The sequence below is a fragment of the Mesocricetus auratus genome, unplaced genomic scaffold (assembly GCF_017639785.1).
Source record: "Mesocricetus auratus isolate SY011 unplaced genomic scaffold, BCM_Maur_2.0 Super-Scaffold_100694, whole genome shotgun sequence".
Classification (NCBI taxonomy): Eukaryota; Metazoa; Chordata; class Mammalia; order Rodentia; family Cricetidae; genus Mesocricetus; species Mesocricetus auratus.
In genome coordinates this window covers 3873952-3895234 of record NW_024429268.1, presented here as the reverse complement: position 1 = coordinate 3895234, position 21283 = coordinate 3873952, and the positions used below count along the sequence as shown (strand labels likewise).

General features: G+C 41.0%; 1 protein-coding gene and 1 long non-coding RNA gene across 10 annotated transcripts in view; one reads left to right on the top strand and one right to left on the bottom strand.

Moving 5' to 3' along the window:
* The window catches only part of Tpk1 (thiamin pyrophosphokinase 1), a 312826-nt gene that overhangs the window by 24945 nt on the left and 266598 nt on the right, over window positions 1-21283 (bottom strand). Inside the window, exon 10 of one of the 9 annotated variants that reach the window (XM_040740430.1) lies at window positions 20879-21237. The exons of the other annotated variants lie outside the window; for them this stretch is intronic. Within the exon in view, the coding sequence (XP_040596364.1) occupies window positions 21146-21237 (92 nt within the window). The 3' untranslated portion in view covers window positions 20879-21145. Of the gene's footprint in view, window positions 1-20878; window positions 21238-21283 lie in introns of those variants that run through there. 9 annotated transcript variants of the gene reach the window in all.
* LOC121137758 overlaps window positions 1-21283 on the top strand; it is a 316737-nt gene that overhangs the window by 154387 nt on the left and 141067 nt on the right. The gene's annotated exons all lie outside the window — the stretch shown is intronic.

Here is a 21283-nt window from a genome sequence, read left to right as displayed (position 1 = left end):
CATATTTTGAAAAGATAAATGAGGCTAAATAAATATATATTAATCAATATAAATCATCACCGTGGTGATTGTTGCTATTACAAAACAATAATTTTCTTGTTAAAATAATTGTGTAGCTATGTTTTGAATATAACAGAAGGTACAGGAAATAGAGAAAACCTTCATAATAATAAAAGACATGCCAAAATTATCTTTCTGAAAAACGTCCCATTTCTCATAATACACTGTTTATTCAATGGCTGCAACGGGGCCTTCTAGAGTTGTAATAAATCCATCTTCATTATTTTCAAGTATGAAATACTATATTTTCCCATTTATTTTGAATATTAATGACTTAAGTTATCAAGCCAAATCAGGTTCTCCTCTTTAGTAGCACAAAACACTGTAAAATCTTTTTTTATTTACTGCATTTGTGACCCTTACCAGAATCTTTTCCACTAGTGGCCATAGGTAGTCCCACATTTTAGGCCAACAAGAACCTCCTCTGAAGGGCTGCCTCTGATTATCCAGATAAGTTTTACAGTCTACCTGGCCCAGAAAGATGCTCACAGGGAGTACTGAACGAACAGGCAGCTCTTATGGAGATGGCCCATTACATTACCATTACACCTCCCTTCTCTTGCCTCCTTCAGATGATTTCTTCAGGGTGGAAATTTCTTGCTAAGACCATAAACCTCCCTTGCGTGTTTTCTGACTCTCTGCATTCCTCCATCCAGATCCAGACCCGCACAGCCTACACACCTGCTGGTGTGCACCCTGCCCAGCCCGTTGACGGGGCAAGTTCCAGCCAGCCAACCATCATGCTCACTTTTCAGTCCTTAGGTTAAAATGCCCCATTCCACGAGATCTTTCTTAAATGGTGCCGTCTGTATTTGTTAAGATGTTTTCTCTAGGTCTAATCATTTTGTGCTCTTATTTTCTTTTAGGACAGAGTTTTGGTGCCTTATCCTCTCAGCTACAGTATCTATTCCAGTATGAAACACACTCGGGACTAATTGTCTGTGTCAGCTTCTGCATATAGATTGCATCTACATCAAGTTAAGGATGCAAACAGGTTTTATTTTCATCGCATCTTGCACAAATTTAGTGTCTGAAAAATGAATCCAAAGCCTCTTTATATTTAGTCTATAAGAAGATGCTCACATGTGGCACTGTCTGAGGAGGCTGTGGACCCTTTAGGAGTGCAGCCTGGGCAGAGGAAGAACACTACTGGAGTCAGGTGGTTTATGGCTTCACGTCATTTCCTGCTCGCTCTCTCTTGCGTCTTACTGTAGATGAGAGCGCCATCAGTCAGGCGCCAGGCTCCTGCCTCCTGCTGCCTTGACTTCTACATTGCTATGAGCTTTGACCCTCTGGAACCAAAGCACATAATAAACCCCTTCTGTAAGTTCCTTTTGGTCATGGTGTTCACACAGCCACAGAAACCAAGGAAATACACATGTATGCAACGAGACAAAAACAGCGACTCAGCAGTGTGAGTTCTCAGATTCTTAAGCTAGTCAGGACTATAGCTTACTTATTAATAAGTAAGCCATATTTATTGTGAAAACTAATTTCTCTATCTCAGGAACGGCAATTTTAGGTTGATTTTCAAAACCATCCTTAGTCAGGCAATCTTGACCGCATTCCTTACCCTACACATAAAGCATGTTGAATTCTATAAAGAAAAGCTTTGGGATGCAAGGGATGTGAAATCTGAGACATAAGCTCACAGGAAGCCTAACTATTTTATGTAAATAACAGTTCAATATAAATAGTAGATGTGATACTTTGTTTATTATGAACTAATAAAGCTCACCTGAAGATCAAAGTGCAGAGCTAAGCCACCAGTTTGGCATAGAGAACAGGCAGTGGTGGCCACGCCTTTAATCCCAGCATGTGGGAAACAGATGCAGATGGATCTCTGTGAGTTCAAAGCCACCCTGGGCTACATGCCAGTCAATCAGTCTAAAAGACAAACAGAGCCCATGCCTTTAATCCCAGAACTAGAGAGAATATAAGGCAGGAGCTCAGGGAAGTCTAGGGAGAAGGAGGCTGAGGATTTGTAGAGATGGGATTGCCTCTTCAGTCCGAGGATTTGGTAGAGGGAAAAGGTCTCTCTAGTGGCTGGCTGCTTTGCTTTTCTGATCTTTAGCTTGAACCCTAATATCTGTCTCTGGATTTTTATTAGTTGTACTACAAGAAGATGTCAGAAGTTAGTATGTTTGTAAAATTAATTGTGCAGAAGTAGCTGCTTCATAATTCACTGTACTGGAACAGCACAGAGACACTCACATAGAAAGACAGATGCAAGCTGCATCTCAAATGGCTTTGGGTGAGAAAATCAGTAGAGATAGAGAGTTTTGGGAGCACAATGACTTCACTTATTAATTCTTATTAATTTTTCCACATCCTTAACAAACAGCGGAAGGGCAGGAAACACTCTCTAATTACACGTTATCTGTGCTAATATAGTATTATTAGCAAAACATAGTGTTATTAGCAAAACCTGAGAAACCCATATATGGTAGCACTAAGAACTATGTATTAGCCAGGCATGATGCACTATCAAGTTCACATGGGCTCCATACCAAGTTTAAGATCAGCCTGGGATACACAGTGAGACTTTATGTGAAAAACACAAAGTGTAGGGGATGTAAGCTTAAGCACTATTAAAAAATACGTAAGAAGATGAGATGTGAATTTGACAGATATGCAGGAATCATAAGCTAAAATTGATAAAAATGACAAAACCCTGCTGAGAAAAGTTAAAGAATTCTTGACTAATGGAGAGACACAAATGTTCATGGGCCATAGGGCTCAACATTGTTAGATGATCACTGGGTTTGCATTATCTGATTTAGAAAATTACAAAGCTACAGTAACTCAGACATGTGGTACAGGGGTACAGACAGGCATTTGGAACAGTGCATCACTACAGAAAATTCAGAAATAGATAGATATAAGTGGATTTCAACCAGGGATGTCAAGAAGCCATTGAAGCCGCAGTCTAGCCATATGGAAAAACATACATATATCAAGCTTTGAATGTATCATTTATAAAATCCAAACTGAAATACACCATGGATTTAAATGTAACAGTAAGACCTGTAAAACTTCTAGAATGTAAGAAAATAAAAGACTTTCTTGGGTTAGACAAAGCATTCCTAAATCAGAGAAAGAACATGAATTAGGAAAACAATCGCTTGAACTTTGTTAGGATGTTAGCTCTTTAAAAGAAAAGGAAGCACATGGAAAGAGTCACAGACTTGGAAAGGTGAGGAATCACTTCTTCAAAGAAGGGCGCACGTACAGAACAGAGAAAGTAAAACTCAATAACCACAAGGCACACAGTTCAATCAAAAATAGGGCAAAACATTTGGATCACGTTTTTCAACTGGAGTATGACTGAGATTCAGAGCTACATGGGCATTTCTGTCACTGTAGATGATAGTCCTTTGTTCTAATTTTAAAAAGCGGCTTGAGAAAGACACCATGTGACAGAGTTCAAGTGGAGGGTTTTTTAATTAGAGGAAAAGGATCGTAAAAAGGGTGGAGGGAGGGAGACCAGCCTCAGGGACAGGAACAGTAGGAGAGAGGAAAGACAGGGGAAGAGAGGGGGGGCAGGAACATATATAGAGAGAAAGGAAGACAGGAAGAGAGAGAGAGAGAGAGAGAGAGAGAGAGAGAGAGAGAGAGAGAGAGAGAGAGAGAGAGAGAGAGAGAGATGGGAAGTGGGCACAGAGCTTTTAAAAGGGAACATGGTGAACAGGCACAGGTGGTGCTCTTAGTGGCAGAAGCTGAGGGCATATCCTATCAGAACTCCAAAGGCAGGCCAGTACAGATGCCTAACTACTAACAGAAACAGGAGCTGTCCTTCTATTGGCACATGCCAGACAGATACAGAATGACAACCATGGGAAGCAAAAGCACCCTGGCTGAGAATTTTTGATTTTGTTAGGGCTTTCCCAGACAGCATGTACAGGTGACAGATACACACATAACCTGCAACAACAACTACAAACTATTAAATGCAAGAGTCTGATAAAATTATGTGATATATGTAAAATACTAATAAAAATAACTTTTATAACGTCCTCTAGTTTTTTTTATCATTTTTTATTTTAATTTTAAATAGCTTGTTTTACATGTCAATCCCAGTTCCCTCTCCCTCCCCTCCTCCCGCTCTCCCCTTCCCCCCCCCTCCCATCATATTGCCAAATCCTTCCACATAGGGGATTATCTAGAATCTGTCACTTCACTCTGGGTAGGGTCCAGGCACTCCCCTAAGAGTCCAGGATGAGAGACCATCCCTCTTTGTGCTATAGGCACACGATGACTGTATACCAGGGATAGACACTGATACACAACTCAGGGCCCCATAGGTTGCCCAGGCGTTCTCACTGACACTCACATTTGGGGGGTCCAGATCAGTCCCATGCTGACCTCCCCACTGTTGGTCTGGGGTCCAAGAGCTCTCTCCTGTTCAGATCAGCTGTCTCTGATGGTTTTGCCAGCCCAATCTTTGCCATTTTGCTCATCACTCCTCTCTCTGTCACTGGGTTCCTTGGGTTCAGTTCAGTGATTAATTGTGTGTTTGCCTCTGCTTCCATCAGTCACAGGATGAAGGCTCCCGGATGGTTATAGACATCAAGTTCATTATCAGGAATGGGCATTCGAGGTGGTCTCTCCACTATTGCTTAGCTTGCCAATTGGTGTTATCCCTTTAGATCACTTGAGGTCGCTCTGGTGCCTGATCTGTATTCGATCCTATGATTCCCTCTTCCCCCTATTCTACCCCCACCCCCTCAACTTCCTGTTCCCCCATGACCAACTCTCTTCCTCTTCACCCCCTCTCTTCTTCCCAGGTCCCACTCCCCCCCCACTCCTTGCCGTGTTCCCCATCCATTCAGAGGATCTTCTCTCAATCCTCTTCTCTTGGGTACTATGCATATATGCATATTTTTAGGTTCTTTCCTGTTTCCCAGACTCTCTATCAGTGGAAGTGCAGACTGGCACTATCCTGATCCATGTCTAAAATCCATATATGACTGAGTACATACCATGTTTGTCTTTTTGCAACTGGGTTACCTCACTCAGGATGGTTTCTTCCAGTGCTATCCATTTCCCTGCGAATTTCAAGATTCCATTGTTTTTTTCTGCTGAGTAATACTCCATTGTGTAAATGTACCACATTTTCTCTATCCACTCTTCAGCTGAGGGGCATCTAGGTTGCTTCCAGGTTCTGACTATTACAAATAATGCTGCTATGAACATAGTGGAGCAGATGCCCTTGTTGTATGAGTTTGCCTCATTTGAATATATGCCTAAGAGTGGAATTGCTGGGTCTAGTGGTAGATTAATTCCCATTTTCCTGAGGAATCTCCATACTGATTTCCAAAGAGGCTGTACGAGTTGGCACTCCAGCATTGGCGGAGTGTTCCCCTCTCTCCACATCCTCTCCAGCATAAATTGTCTTCGGTGTTTTTGATTCTAGCCATTCTGACAGGAGTAAGATGGTATCTCAGAGTTGTTTTGATTTGCATTTCCCTGATGGCTAAGGATGTTGAGCACTTTCTTAAGTGTCTCTTGGCCATTTTAGCCTCCTCTATTGAGAATTCTCTATTTAGTTCTGTACCCCACCTTTTAATTTGATCCTTTGGTGTTTTGGAGACTTGTTTCTTGAGTTCTTTGTAAATTTTGGAGATTAGCCCTCTGTCAGATGTAGGGTTAGTGAATATCTTTTCTCATTCTGTGGCCTGCCTTTTTGTCTTTTTGACTGTGTCCTTTGCCTTACAGAAGCTTTTTAGTTTCAGAAGGTCCCATTTGTTAATTGTCGATCTCAGTGCCTGTGCCACTGGTGTTTAGGAAGTGGTCTCCTGTACCAACTCGTTGAAGAGTATCTCCCACTCTCTCTCCTAAAAGTTTCAGTGTGGCTGGATTTATGTTGAGATCTTAAAACAACCCTATACAATAAAGGAACTTCAGGAGGCATCACCATACCTGACTTCAAGCTCTATTATAGAGCTATAGTCCTGAAAACAGCTTGGTATTGGCACAAAAATAGGCAGGTAGACCAATGGAACCGAATCGAAAGCCCTAATTTTAACCCACACACCTATGAACACTTGATTTTTGACAAAGAAGCTAAAACTGTACAATGGAAAAAAGAAAGCATCTTCAACAAATGGTGCTGGCATAACTGGGTACTGGTATGCAGAAGACTGCAGATAGATCCATGTTTATCGCCTTGTACAAAACGTCCTCTAGTTTTATAGAAACCCTCAAACCTGAAAATGTGTTACTGAGTCTCCACCCCCACCATGTTATTTTGTCTGCTCAGAGACTTCTGTGGTTTCACATATATATTTTCAGAGTCTCTTTCTATTTCTAGGAAAAATATCACAGGAAATTCAATACTCAGTCTGTGAGTTACCTTGGAGAAGATGAGTATTTTAATTCTATTAATTATTATTTCAATACATGAACATGGAGTCTTGAATTTTTTAGTTGTTTTCAATTTCTTTCATTAATGTTTTGCACTTATCAGGGTATAGGAATAAATTAAAATTAAACTTAAATATTTTATCTATTTTTGTAGTTGTAAATGAGATGGCAAATGAGACTGTTGTGGGGAAGCTAGCTGTTGTTAAGGTATAGATACGCTACTGATTTTTTTCATATGCCGAATTTTTGTTATGTTTTGAGATATGGTCTTATGCAGCCCCATCAGGCTTGGTTCTTAATTTGTAGTTAAGGCCGGCTTTGGTCTCACAACAATCCCCCCGCGGTGGCCTCCGAAGTGTTGGGACAGCGGTTATGCAATGCAATCTTTACACCTTCTTTATGTAAGATTGCATCCTATGCGGACAGAGCAGTTTAACTCCTTCCCTTCTAATTTTGATGTCATTTATTTCTTTCACATGCCCGGGTGTGCTGGGTAAAATTTCCAGCACCATGCTGGATGGAAGTTGTTCTGTGCAGTGCAAAGGGCTTTCTGCATACATACTCCAGATGGTCATGGCGGTCTTTTCATTCTAGTAATAAATTCCATTTTATCATGAAGACTGAGCCTCCTGACACGTTGTTGAATATGCTTTTGAGTTTTGTTAAATATTTGTGAATCTATGCTCACCATGGATCCTGACTAATACTTTTCTTCTCTTGGACTGCAATTGAGTGTACACGGTATCAAGGTTTTACAGCTTTATTTTGTCAGTTTTGACAAGGATTAAACACATAGAATAAATCATTGCTTTCTACAATTGTGTGTTTCAAAAAATTCTAAAAAAGTTCAAATTTACTGTGAAGCAAAATAAATGGACACCAATGTATAGCGTGTTAGATGAGAAACTGTAATAAAACATGTAACCCATGTTTTTCAGTAACGTAAGAAGAGTTTGCGCACACAAGTGAAAGATGAAGAATAGGCAGAGACCAGGAATTTGCAATTCAAACTAGGACTTTACAGAACACATTTAATCAAACACGATGCTATAGTTTCTGATAACAACTGCATAATTTTGTTAGCAATGATAATGCTCTTCATTAGATTGACAAAGAAAATCCATTTAAAATCAATCAATTAACATCCATACCATGATCCAGTGTCTACTTCTGTGCACTGGGTCTAATTTACAGTTTATATGCACATATGCACAAGTATTTTGGCTGCAATGTTATAAATGTAGTTTATGAAATATGGTGCTGTGTCTTTTCTTTTCCGGGGAACCACCATACCAATTTCAGTAATGCCTGTACTATCTGGCTGGCATTCCCACCAACAGTGTATTGATGATATTCCCAACTCCCCCCCCCCCATCCTCACCAGCAAAACCTAGTTGCTTACTAAGAAATGAATGGATAAAGAAGATGTGGAAACTTATTCAGCAATAAAGAAGAAAGAAAATCATGGCATCTGAAGGAAACGAATGGAGTTATAGCTCATTATGCTAAGGCAGATTAAAAACATACAGGTTATTATGTATTCGGTCTTATGCGGTCTCCCCCTTACCTCTCCATCTCCTCTTTCTTCCTTCAACCCCCACCCCCAAAGTGCCTGTGCATGCACACACCTCCTGCACCTACAGGAAAGCGTGCATGGATGTTGACTGGAAGCTCAGAGGGGAGGAAGAGGTATAAACACCAACGTATCTAGGATACGTTGATTTTTTTTTTTTTTTGGTTTTACAAGACAAGGTTTCTCTGTATTGTTTTGGAGGCTGTCGGTCCAGCCTGGCCTCGAACTCACAGAGATCCGCCTGCCTCTGCCTCCCGAGTGCTGGGATTAAAGGCGTGCGCCACCACCGCCCGGCACGTTGATATTTTTAATGATACAGGAAAAAATATTTTCAAGCAGGAAAAGTAACTGCAGAAGAACGTTCATTACTGTCACTTTTTGGGCTAAAAATATACATATAGAGAAATGCAAAAAGACAGAAAACATTTTAAAGAGACAAATCTTGTAATTCTAGAAACAGTTATTCATAAAAGTTTGATTGCAGCTAGACTTCAACTTTTTTCTGTTTTAGTTACTTTATTTTATTCAAAGATAGTGAGAAGTTAATAGAAACAAACTATAGCATTTCATTCTGACATAGCAACTCTGTATCATTTACTGACATAAAGTTAAACAAAGTTAGTTACTTCAGACTGCTGCTAGCCCTTCTAAGAAAGAACTACAAAGACACAAGAGAAATAGTTTCTATACTTTTCTTAAATACATTATTGTAAATATTTGTATATATGCCGAGAAGGTCATATTTCAACTATACTCTCTTCAATTCATTTAGCCCTTGTCACGATAAAACGATGGGAGAAACATTCTGGAAGGATTCTTTTCAAAATCTTCCAAGCATTCCTAAAACTCAGAATTGGAATGACACATGAAATATAACCAAAACCTAGGACAGCATTTCCCACTTTCTATCATAAAATGGATAATGATAGCTTACACAAACACAATGCAGAAAACAACTGAGAATTTTTCATGGTGTCTCTTGATAAACGGTACCACTGCCAACCTCTACAAATTTCTAAGGCATCTTAAAATGGGCAATTTGTTTGCCTGTTTCAAAACAAACAGTTCTATTAATGCAAAGGCACAGTCTTCAGTATGTGGTAAAAAGTTTGCTTCCATTATTTCTGTTCCCTAGGGGCAACCATCCCAAGCCATCTCCCTCTGACATCCGAGGTCAGAGTCACGCTAGCATCTATGTTTCTACCTAGGGTACCCTTGTTTTTTTCTATTTAAATGAATTCTAGGGACTTAGTTGGGGATACTCCCACCCCAATTTGGTTCTGTTAATTAACTAGTCTTTGACAGAACACATAAAGTCACTTTGAGTAACAGGTTTCTCGATGGGTTGCTTTCCTGTGAAGCTAACTACTGAATGTACATTGTGCTAAATGTACAGCCTACTTTAGGTAGCAAATAGAAAATACCTCCATCATATTTGACATATCACAGTTGGTAAGAATTGATAGGATTAGTTCTTTCTATCAATTACCCATTACCGAGCTCTGTCATTTGAAGGAACCAAGACTTGAAGATTTGGCTCTCATGGGTTCATATGTTTGAATGTTTGATCCCTAGTTGGTGGGGCTCCTTTGGGAAGGATTAAGAGGTGTGGCCTTGTTGGACATGGTGTGTCACTGGGTGTGGAATCTGAGGTTTAGAAAGCTCACACCAGGCAATCTCTGCTTTCAACTTGTGTGCATCAGGATACAAGCTCTTAATTACTGCTGCAGCTCCGTGCCTGTCTGCCAGAAAACTTCCTGCCATGACCATGGACTCAACCTCTGAAACTGTAAGCACGCCTCCAATTAAATGGTTTCTAAGTTGTCTTGGTCATGGTGTCTCCTAACAACAGAAAACTACCAAAGACAAACATTTTCTACATTTTATTATCACCCACACTCAATTCTAGTCAGATGGAAAGTAAGAAAACCCATCCACAATCTTATTACTTAAATATATTTTCCTATACTTATTTTTCATGCATATAATTAAATTTTTTTGGGCATTCAACTGCAGCAACACACTTTTATAGCTGTTTTTTTTTTTGTTTTGTTTTTAGGTCCATCTTTCAAGCTAAAAAAAATCATTGAGAAGCTTTCTTCTTCGGTGTGGTGACGTGCTCTTTCAAGAGGGTCAGGGTGGGGAGAGGGCAGCTGCTATGTGTTTTTAACACTACCATTGTGTTATTAAGTGACTGAGTCAAATTCAGGTCAGAATCTACTCCACAGTGAGACATTCCCGCTGAAGTGCTTCCAGCTTCAAAGCTATGCCAGACAACTGAAAACCACTCTTGCCATTTCCTGACCTAACAGGAGTATGCTGCCTGCCTTTTGATGTCTAATTCTGTTTTCCTGGATTTCTCCCTTTCTGCTTCCTGATGGTCCGCAGCACTGGTTTCTCTCCTTTTTAGATAGTAAAGTTTTCTCACAGAGCATATAACACAAAGCAAAGTGAAATATAAAGCAAGCTGTGGTCGGTAACGGGGGGGGGATGTGCTTTTACAGATGGACGACTCTTGACGAAGACACTGACAACTGATGAGCTATGTAGGGGTGGTATATATTCCGTCTTCTTTTTTGTTTAGAGTTTTCAATCAACTTACGATGATTCCTCTTCTCCTATCTTCTTATTCTTTCTTCCTTCTCTGTTTTTTTTTTTTAATTGCTTAGTGAGTCTGTAACTGTAAGTTCCTGTTGGGTCTTTACTTCATTTGACATCCAATGTTTACTATCTTACTCTGTTTTTCTCTTCTTGAGAAACACTTTATTAACAAGGGGGCTGGGCAGATTGCTAGATTGGTAAGATGCACAATGTGCAAGCCTTAGAATTTGAGGTCAAGTACCTGCAGCCAAGTAAAAATCCATTTTGTGGCCCAAGTGTGTAACCCCAGTACTGGGGAGGAAGAGAGAGAGTTAGCTGGTCCAGATGAATAGGTGCGTTCTAGGCCATAGTAAAAGATCGTGTCTCAAAGACAAGGTAAATGACTTTTGAATAACATCTGCTGTGGACTTTTGACCTTCACACATATAGGCATATATCTGCATTTGTGCCCACAGAAAACACGTGTTCACCTATAGAGGAGCCTACACACACACACACACACACACACACACACACCATGCATGAATCACAATGTGGGTAAACAACACTCTCCAGCAACTGTCTTCCCATTTAAACATCCACTTATACAACTATCATACTCTTTAGCATAAATTCCTCATTTTTGATAGTTTATCATGTATTTGTCACTGCATAATAAAGATAACAATGAAGAGCTTTATCCATGTCTTTCTAGTATATAGCCTTCCAGTATCATTTCCCTTCAAGTGGATATCCACACAGATGTTTTTTATCCAGCCTTTTATTTTTAAATTAGTTTTGTTTTACCCATCTGTTTATTTTTAGCTATTTCCTGTTTGGAGAAAATACACACTATATATCCTTCACATACAAAAATGTCTACTATCATTAAGATTGAAACTTCCTAAATAGTCCTATATTTATTAATTTTCCAAATCCTTTCCAATTCCCAGAGCTGTACACAAGGACTGGTTTCCTGACTCGAAGGTGTGTGTATGGGGAATTTCAGAAATGGAATGTCTACAGTAGAGTCCAGAAATCAGCCACAAGTCAGTGGTGATCAACTTGGGGCATGGATCTTCCTGGGTCCAAAGAAGCACGAAAGTTCAGTTGCTACATCCTTCAGTAATGTGTACCTGCTGTGTCTGCACTTGGCATGAACTAATAGGCATGACACATTCCTGGTCAACAAGAAGTAAACACAGTCCCTCCCTCTTCAGCCACCTTGCCATTACTAGCAATCAATCCAGAGGCTGTACTGATTTGGAATGGGATTTTAACTGCCCCATTTGCCTTTCTTAGATCAATGTGACGGCTGCCGACAGCAATCAAGGAATAATTCAGACGAGCTTAACATTCAGAGGAGCACAGGCGACGCAGGGGCCTGCAAAAGAACCGCACCCAGGGTTAGAGTTTCCACTCCGTATCTTTCCCTTGTGGCTCTGACTATCTCTGCTTCCTTTCCGGAAGGCTTCTCCGCTTGCTTTACATTATGTTAGCCTTCTAGATATCTGCTGACAGCCATTATTTCAAAACCGTTAATGCATCTTCCAGAGAACAAGGCTGAAGTCACTACAATTTTATTCCTAGGGCAGGTTTGAGTAGATTTTTTAAAAAAACTTTTTTCCCCCTTTAAAAGGAACAGCTGGGGCTTGTTGGCCTTTTCCTGTCAACGGGAAAGGATTTTCCATTAAGTATCCTGAATGTGGCATGGCAAGGAAACACAAATAGTTTTTAAAAAGCATTATTACAGTAGAAAAGAGTCATACATTCTTATAGGCAGCCATGCTTAGAGGCCAATTCAGGAAGTGATATATTATGCTTTAGGGTTCCAGGGGACAAAACGGTCACCAACTGGTAAAATCCCAGGACTATATGAGGGGCGAGCTGTGCAAATGTACGTGGAAAAGGAGAGGGAGCGGGAGGAAATATGAACGAATACAAGAAAGAGGAACAACCCAGGGGGGGCCTCCTCCCTCCTCTTTATGTGGACAGTGAACTCTGAACGGTTATGGGATTTGGGTTTAGTGACAAACATCTTTAATAGTTTTCAGATGATGGGATAATTTGCTCACAAAAGATCAACTGATGACACTGCTTTTTGAAATAGTCATTGGTGACGTTATATGTAATGAATGATAGGAAACAAAATTAGAAATGTAAGCCACAGCAGTGGGGGAAAATGGAAAAATTATTGGGAGCCACCTAATAAAGCATAAAATAGCCAAGTCCACTATTTCTTTATCCTACTTTCTAATTGCTTTACCAATGACAAGTGGAGGAGAATGTAGAGTTACTCATTATTTCTGGACCCTGATTAGGGTTGCCGGTTTTGCTGGAGAAGCCTTCAAGTAAATTCATTAAAGGAGCTGAGCGGGCGGAGCTCCTCAGGGACACATGTGGGTGAGTGAACAGCTGAGAAGGAGCAAGACTGAACCCCTCATTCATCTTCCTCGGGTGAAATCTACTCTGCCACACACAGGTTCAGAGTCCAGGTACCCAAGGACCTGGGTATATACGTGGGAACAGATGGCCAGCTCAGTCTGCTTCATAGCATTCCCAGTCACAACTGACTTCTGATTCAAGGGAGAGAGACTCCTAACTCCGTCTTCTCCTCAGAGCCGAATGATAAGGGAGGGCCACATAAGCTACTTAGAATGTCTGAACTGGCATCTGACAGAGATTCACGTCTCTCAGCAGTGAGCAGTTGATTTAAAATGCCCACTTGGATTATTAGGTCTGTTATTTTTTAATGGATCAATTTCATCTTATCCTTTGTTTGAAAAACCATGAATTTAAAGGGTGGGTTTGGAAATAAATGGGCCAAGCAGAACAATGAAAGATGTGACCTGCAGGAAAATTGCATTCCTTCCTTTGGAGGTAGATAAATCTACCAGACGATGTTCTAGATAAAAGTATATGTGCAAACACTCTTTAGTTCCTCACAGGAAGTTCCTTTAGAGAAACAGCGACACAGGTGCCCCCAGGGATACTGAAGGGATTCACTGCCAGCTGTTGCCCCAGACCAGACTCCATGCAGAAACTGAGGAGGCACGAGGGAGGAGGAGGCAGTCTCCTAGACTACTGTACGAATGAGAGCCTCAGTTCACCCCCGGATTGACTCTGGTGGACATTGCTTTGCAAAAGAAACCTTTCTTGCACCGGAGCTACTGCTCTTGTGGGCCTGCTTCCAGCGGAGTGAGTTCTGGTAGACGTGCTCCTAGGGAAGGCATCTTCGAGGAAGTAATTACATGTATAATGAAAAGAGACTTAAAGGGTGTTACAGGAGCCCAGGGGCCAGGATATTGCCTGTCTATTGTCTTTTTGTCTCTGCACTTATTTTCTAATTAAATGGTGAAAATCACATCTGCAGAATTCATTATCTTGGGCTCAGTAGTTTCTCTTCTGAGCATTTATTTTAAAAAAGATCATATGCAGAGATCAAACACCATGCACATATGTGTCTGTCACACCATTATTCATAATGGTAAAAGCATCTAACTGTCCAAGAGAAATAAACATGTAAGCTCATTCTCCACCGAATATTATTACTCAAGGAAGACACGGACTCATGGGCACCATCTACAGCATATGATATATCTGCCATAAAAGTCCATTTAAAGACAGTATGTAAACAGTGTGTATACAGCATCACTTTGCACAGTGGAAGCATGAAAGGAAATACATAAAGTTGCTATTAGTTATGTTTGGATGGCATAATAGCTCATAGCATTATATCATAGTTCAGAATACAAAATTTCCCTCCATGTTCTCTCTCTCTCTCACACACACACCCCCCAAAACCCCAACAAAACAAAACCCAAATCACAATGTTCTCTTAGTCTAGGACCCTTGACTAGGCTGAAATGAAGTAAGGGCCCTGGTTGAATTAAAAAGATCAGTGACATGAGTTCAGAGTCACACAGGCCTACACAGTATCTCACTGGAAACTGAGAGTTTTAGTTTAGTGTAAATTCAGTGAACCTAACTATTCAGTGTGTGGCTCATTGAAGGAATTAATCTAGAGCTTATTCATTACAACTGTAGTATTCTAAAAAGAACCACAGCAAACCACTTATATATGGACCATTCAGTCTAGTTTAGAGTACTCCGTCTAGCTATTGGTTGGAAATTTTAAGACTGCCATTGTTGACCTGTAGTGCCTGTAGAGAATATTGTGTAGAAGCTATTGTCAGAATATGGTATATGGGAGCCATTAAGAAAAGAGGGGAAGTTATTTTTTGAGGTTATCAAGAACATTTTGAAAGAATTTGAATTTAGGTACCCTCCATTGATGGCGATAGCTGTGCCGCATCCAGAGGACATCATTTTGCCGTGCATCTTACTGTTTCTGGCTCTTACGTGGTTTCTGTCTCCTCTTGCTGATGGTCCTTGACTCTTTTTTATTATTATTACATTTTTTTTTAAAATTAGAAGCAAGCTTGCTTCACATATCAATCCCAGCTCCTTCTCCCTCCCCTCCTCCCGCACCCTCAATACAGGGTTTCTCTGTGGCTTTGGAGGCTGTCCTGGAACTAGCCCTTGTAGATCAGGAACTCACAGAGACCTGCCAGCCTCTGCCTCCCAAGTGCTGGGATTAAAGGTGTGCACTGCCGCCACCACCAGGCTGGTCCTTGACTCTTAGGGGAGTTATATTGTTGTAACTCATGGGATTCACAGACAGGTGAAAATGTTGATTTTTTTTCTTCCCTAGCAGTCTATAGCATCCTATGGCACTATGAAGTGTAGCCAGTGGAGAAGAAGCTTCCAGCTCATTTCTAGCTTTATTTTTCTATGTCATGTGACCAAAGCATATGCAGTCTTCAGTAGCAGGGTCTTACCTCCAGGTTCTGGTAGTCAACCAAGAGTGGTACTAATAGCCTGTATTGTTTTGGGGACCTCTGAGACCTCCATTACCAACAACTCTTAGAGAAATAGAACACATTTAACACTGGGATTTCCATCGAATAACCTATGGCTTCTGAGAGTAGTATCATCCATGGAGGGTACCTAAATTCAAACAGCACTCACTGCAGCTGTAGTTACCTGCACAAAAGAGGATCTGTTAATGTCTCATCATGGGTGGTGGAAGGACCAGTGAGGTCCCACTCCTCCTTGAGGGACTGTTGGCAGTTAGTGATTGCTGGGGGGAAGGGCTGCTGTTTCTCCAGTGGAATAGTCACAGATAATTTATCCATATGACAGTAAATAAATTTCTACCTATGCTCTCATAGTAGTTCCAATTATACTCAGTGGGCAACTGAGGTTAAGTCAGAGATACCAGAAAATGGGGGAGGAGGGGCTTGTTAGGAAGAAGAAGGGGGGCAGCGGAGAGTGGAGGGGATAAGAGAGGAAGATAGAAGGGGAAAAGCTACCCAAGTTCATTACGTAAGTGTATAAAGCTGCCAAAGAATAAAAACATTAAAAGATAATTCACAATTAAGACATGTTAACTGACCCCACGCATGAAGCTTGTGGTAGAAAAATTAAGACTCAGATCCAACAGTTTCAGGAACAGAATGAGGTCCAATATTAAAAAATGTACTGGAGAGTTCGGGAGGGAGGAAGGATTTTCTGTTCTGGCTGACAGAGTTATCATTCTGTCCTCTTTCCATGATCTTTTGGGCATGTGCTGGACTACTTCCTTACTTATTAAGGAATATATGGATTTATTACAAATCAAATACATAAGTAAATAATAAATACAATTTAGAAAGATATGATGAACTTTTGTGAATTGTAACTACCTAAAAAACTAAGCTTTTGCTAGTGGATCTGTGTTATCTACAATGCTGCCCACTCAAAGTAGAAACTATTATAAGTATATTATCTTTTATTGAATCTTAGAATTCTGTATTTAAAATTTTTTCCTGCTTTTGTCCTATAGGCCTATGGTTAATTTATTTCTTGGTTTTGGTTTGACTGTTGGGACAAAGACCATGGTGCGAGGAGATTCTCACATTAGTGAATTAGAGTCACATAATTTAACTGTATAGGGAGGTGTGACTAGAACTCAGTCCTCAGTCCACATGTACTCTGTCTCACTGCTTCTTCCTGCTGTTTTCTTCTAAGCATGTGGCAGTCATAGCGCACGTGTACACACACACACACACATGCACGCACGCACGCGCACACACACACACACATTAGGGTCTTATTTAGCAAGTCAGCACTCTGAATTCTAAGTTGTATTTCATCACGTTCATGTTTGGCATCTTGCCATAATCTTTTCAGATGACCTATAAAGTGGGAACAGTGTGAATACAAGGTCCCCCACAAACAATGTTATGAGCTGTGGACTCAAGAGAAATCGGAGTGTCAGATATTGGCCGTGAGATTCCCGTTGCACCACCTGCATGTGAGAGGCTTAAGAAAATTTCCCTTATTATGCTTGTTTGTTTTCTACTCTAATACATATGTTATGTATTTAAGTGAAAAAAATCTTATGTGTCCTAATGTTTTCTTGTATATAAGTCTGTGTATCATGTACATGAGGTATCCACATAGGTTAGAAGAACCGGTTATACATATGGCTCTGAGATGCTATGTGGGTGTTGAGAGACAAATCTGGATGCTCCATAAGAACAGTAATTGTTCTTAACCGCTGATCCGTCTCTCCAGCCCACGTTATTTATGTATTTTAATCAGAAAGTCAAATAGTCAGTTTACAGAACCAAACAAAGTACATGATGCCCAAACCCATATGCACCCATGTATAACTCATCAGCTGTAGCCTTTAGGAAATATGTAATACCAGTATAGCTTTTAAATATGAGTCTTCGGCCCAAGGGTAAAGGTTCCACATGTACCACCTGGTGACCTTCCCTTTGAGTGTGGGTCCTTTAACTTGAGGCGATGTCAATCATCAACCATGAAGTACCATTAGTACAGAACCTTTAACTCACCGACTGAATGAAAAGGATGGGAAGAAAGAAAGGAAAAGGAGAAGGTTTATTATAGATACGTGGGAGAGCCTAAGAAGAGGTGTCTGGAAGAATCTAGACTTGGCCTTGCAGGCAGACTGAACCAGCAGGCCATGTGAGGAGATGGGGGAGGGGAGAGGAGGAGGTAGAGGGGAAAGTGGCTGAATTATACAGGGGACCGCAGCTGGGGGGGAGAAGCAGCTCTGGGTAGGGGGCAGGGTATGCCAGCAAAGGTAGGGACTGAGGGATGCTGGGAGAACCTGGTAGCCAGGATTGAGACCTAACAATCATGCTACAGGATTTTTCTTTTCTTTTCAACTTTAATTAGCAACTGTCTGACTCAGAAAGCGAAAAACAAAAGGAAAAAAAACAAACAAACCAAAATACCCCCAAACAAACAAAACCATTGGGGAAAGAAAAAGCCACAGAAGTTGGCATTCTTCTTAGAACACTGCTGTCTTTCTCACCCCATCCAGTCATTCCAAGAAGCTTGAGTCCGCGCTGCACTCTTGAACTGATTCTAAGTCACTCCTTGCTCAGCAGCTCCATTTCCAGCTGGCCACAGGCTGTTTCCACGGGCGTGAGTGAAGCACAGAACGCCATCATCAGCCATCCATCAGCTACAATTACTATTCGCATCCGTTTACCTAATCACAGCCTGCAGAAACTACCAGCATCTAACAGTTCAAAATCAGCTTAACACAGGCGCATTGGGGTGATTCAATACTCTAGCATTATCTAACACACATGGCGGCCTCGCTCACGTTTCATTTAAAAGAACAATGCATGTTCTGTCTTGGCCACATCATATATACTGAGGGGAAAGAGAGCAGAACATTCTTTTTTTTTTTTTTTTTCTCGAGACAGGGTTTCTCTGTGTTGTTTTGGAGGCTGTCCTGGAACTCGCTCTGTAGAGCAGGGTGGCCTCGAACTCACAGAAGATCTGCCTGTCTCTGCCTCCCGAGTGCTGGGATTAAAGGCGTGAGCCACCACCGCCCGGCCAGAGCAGAACATTCTATAGCAATGGGAATGTCTGGGTAATCACATGCCAGGCTTCTTCAAATCAATAAAGGCATAAATCCGTTGAGCTTCTGCTTCCTTGGATTGTATTTTACTGTATATTCTTTAATTTTTTATATTTTGCTAAATAACCACAGAAATTGCATCCTTATGCAAGGCTGTTAGCTTGGCTATTCCAGGTCTATTTTCCCAACAACGTTTTCACGTCTGTTTGTTGCTTTTCTTTCTTCATAGTTTCTACGTCTGGTTCTGTTCATGTTTAGAAGTGAGTCTGACTGTTCTACACATTTTTAAATATTTTATTAATTATTTTAGAATTTTACACATTGTATTTTGATCATATTTATCTTCCTTTTCTAGTCCTTTCAGATCCACCCTCTCATCCCACACCTATTTAATTACGTGTCCTTGTGTTTGACAGTTTTATGTTAACTTGACACATGCTAAAGCCATCCGAGAGGAAGGAACCGCAAATTAAGAGTGCTTAAGTAAGATCGGGTTGTGGGCAGCATGTAAGGCATTTTCTTAATCAGCGATTGGTTGGGGAGGGCCTAGCCCATTGTGAGTGGGTTGGTGCTATGGCTGGACAGGCGGTTCTGGGTTCTATAAAAAGTCAGGCTGAGCAGGCCATGAGGAGCAAGGCAGTGAGCACATCCCTCCTGCATCTTCCTCCCCCCCCCCATTGCTTCTGTCTCCAGGTTCCCATTCTGTTTCAGTCCTGTCGTGACTTCCTTCAGTGGTCGGCTATAAAAGTATGAACCAAATAAACCCTTTCCTCTTCAACGTGCTTTTTGATCATGGTGTTTGATCACAGCGGTAGAAACCCTAACTAAAACAGTCAGTCTTCTCTTTGTCTTTTAAACCCACTAGGCCCCAAAATGCTGCATAAGTGCTCTCAAGCGTGTGACCATGCACTGGAACATGGGAGGGCTACCAGGGGCCATACTCTAAAGGAAAGCCCGCTCTCCTCGTTAAGGGAGTTCTGAATTACTACGAGCTGCTCAGCCAGTGTGCCCACTTCCTCCTATATGATGGGGTCTTGTCTGTTCTGAGCTTGTGCAGGTCTTGTATATGTTTCCACAACTGTTGTGAATTCTTATGTGCAACAACTGTCCTACTGTGTTCAGAAAACACTGTTTCCTCGTGACAGCAATCACCGCTGGTGTTGTACAGACTTTCTGTCTGCCCTTCCACAATGATTCCTGAGTCTTAGGGACGTTATAACAGATGTACACCACACCACAGTCTTACTCTTTGCATCTTGACCAGCTGTGCTTCTCTGTTAGAAGCTATTTACTTCAAAAAGAAGTTTCTGTGAGCTTTGAGAGGTGCAACCCACACCTGGTAAATTCACGGAGGCTGCAAACTTGTGGCTAGATAGGCCCTAGGGGACAACTAATCACTAGGCCTCTGTAATGGACACAGTACTAAACAGACTGTTAGTGTCTTTTTGTTATGCCCATAGATTAATCATCTCTCAAACCTCATACACATTCACTGATAATTGCCACTTGTTGAGGATTATAGCAGCACTAAAAGCAGTTACCAACAGGGAACTAACAAGCTTCTATTCTGCTTCTGTTTGGGAGTAGCTGATGCTTCCCTTTTCACAAATGTGCCTCCCGAGTGCTGGGATTAAATGCCTGCGCCACCAACGCCTGGCTCCCATTTTCTCTTTCTTGTATTCATCTACTGATATGGTCCAGCTTAACTCAAATCTAAACCATGAGGTCCTGTCAAATGACAGTGATTTCCCCTGCAGGCTGAATTTTTCCTTAAATATTCATGCCATATTCCTCACATATAAAGGATCTTTCTTTTTTCAAGGGAGTATGGTACTCTTCAGATGAAGCAGCACATATAAACAGTCTGACTGCTTTCCTGAGCTTGGATTTCAAAAAGTTTTTTGTTTTGAGGAAAAGTTATCCGTTATGATTCGAATATTTGGCAAGTAGATTTTCTTAGGTGGTTGGAAAACGACACAATGACCACTAATGGCCAACCCAATTCCCAAAGAACTGCAATGTCTAAGTGTAAGATACAACTTGAACTGGTTTTATAACTGTATAATTTAAGATTATTTTTGTTAACATTATGTTGATAGGTTGACAAATGCATTTACCAAAGACATTTCATGAAACTAGACTCCATTTATAGACATTTTATAGCAATGAAAATCAGTTAATACTTTCACCCAGAGTAGAGCATTATTATATAATGGGATAATGATTTTCATGGAACATCAATTCTACAAATATATTTGACTGTATATATATATATATATATATATATCATTCCATGGAGGTAATATGCAAAAGGAAGTACGCAGAAAAATTAAAAAAGCATTCTTTGCTCGTGTTTTTGAATGCGGTATTTATTCAGGAGAATTTTCTAATACATTAGTAAGCATGCTGAAGGATATTTTGGAAAAGTAATGAAGGCTTAGTAATGCAAAATTTTCCTCCAGCCTTTTTCCCCCTAAGGAGCAAATGAGGCGAGACTTTCTTTCCAGCTGATGACTCCAGCGCTTCCCCTCTGTCACCTCATTTATCTCTTTATCCTGTGCATGCATAGCAAAGTGGCGCGCACTGGCATGAGTTGGCCCGGGCTCCTCTACTAGATGCTAAGCCCTCTGGAGGCAGATCCAGGATCTGGCCTCTTTTGTGCAGAGCAGCAACAGCAGGATGCTCACTGTATAGCGTGTGGATGTGATGTCTGCCAACGAGAGGAGGAGGAGGAGGAGGAGACAGGGAGAGGAGTG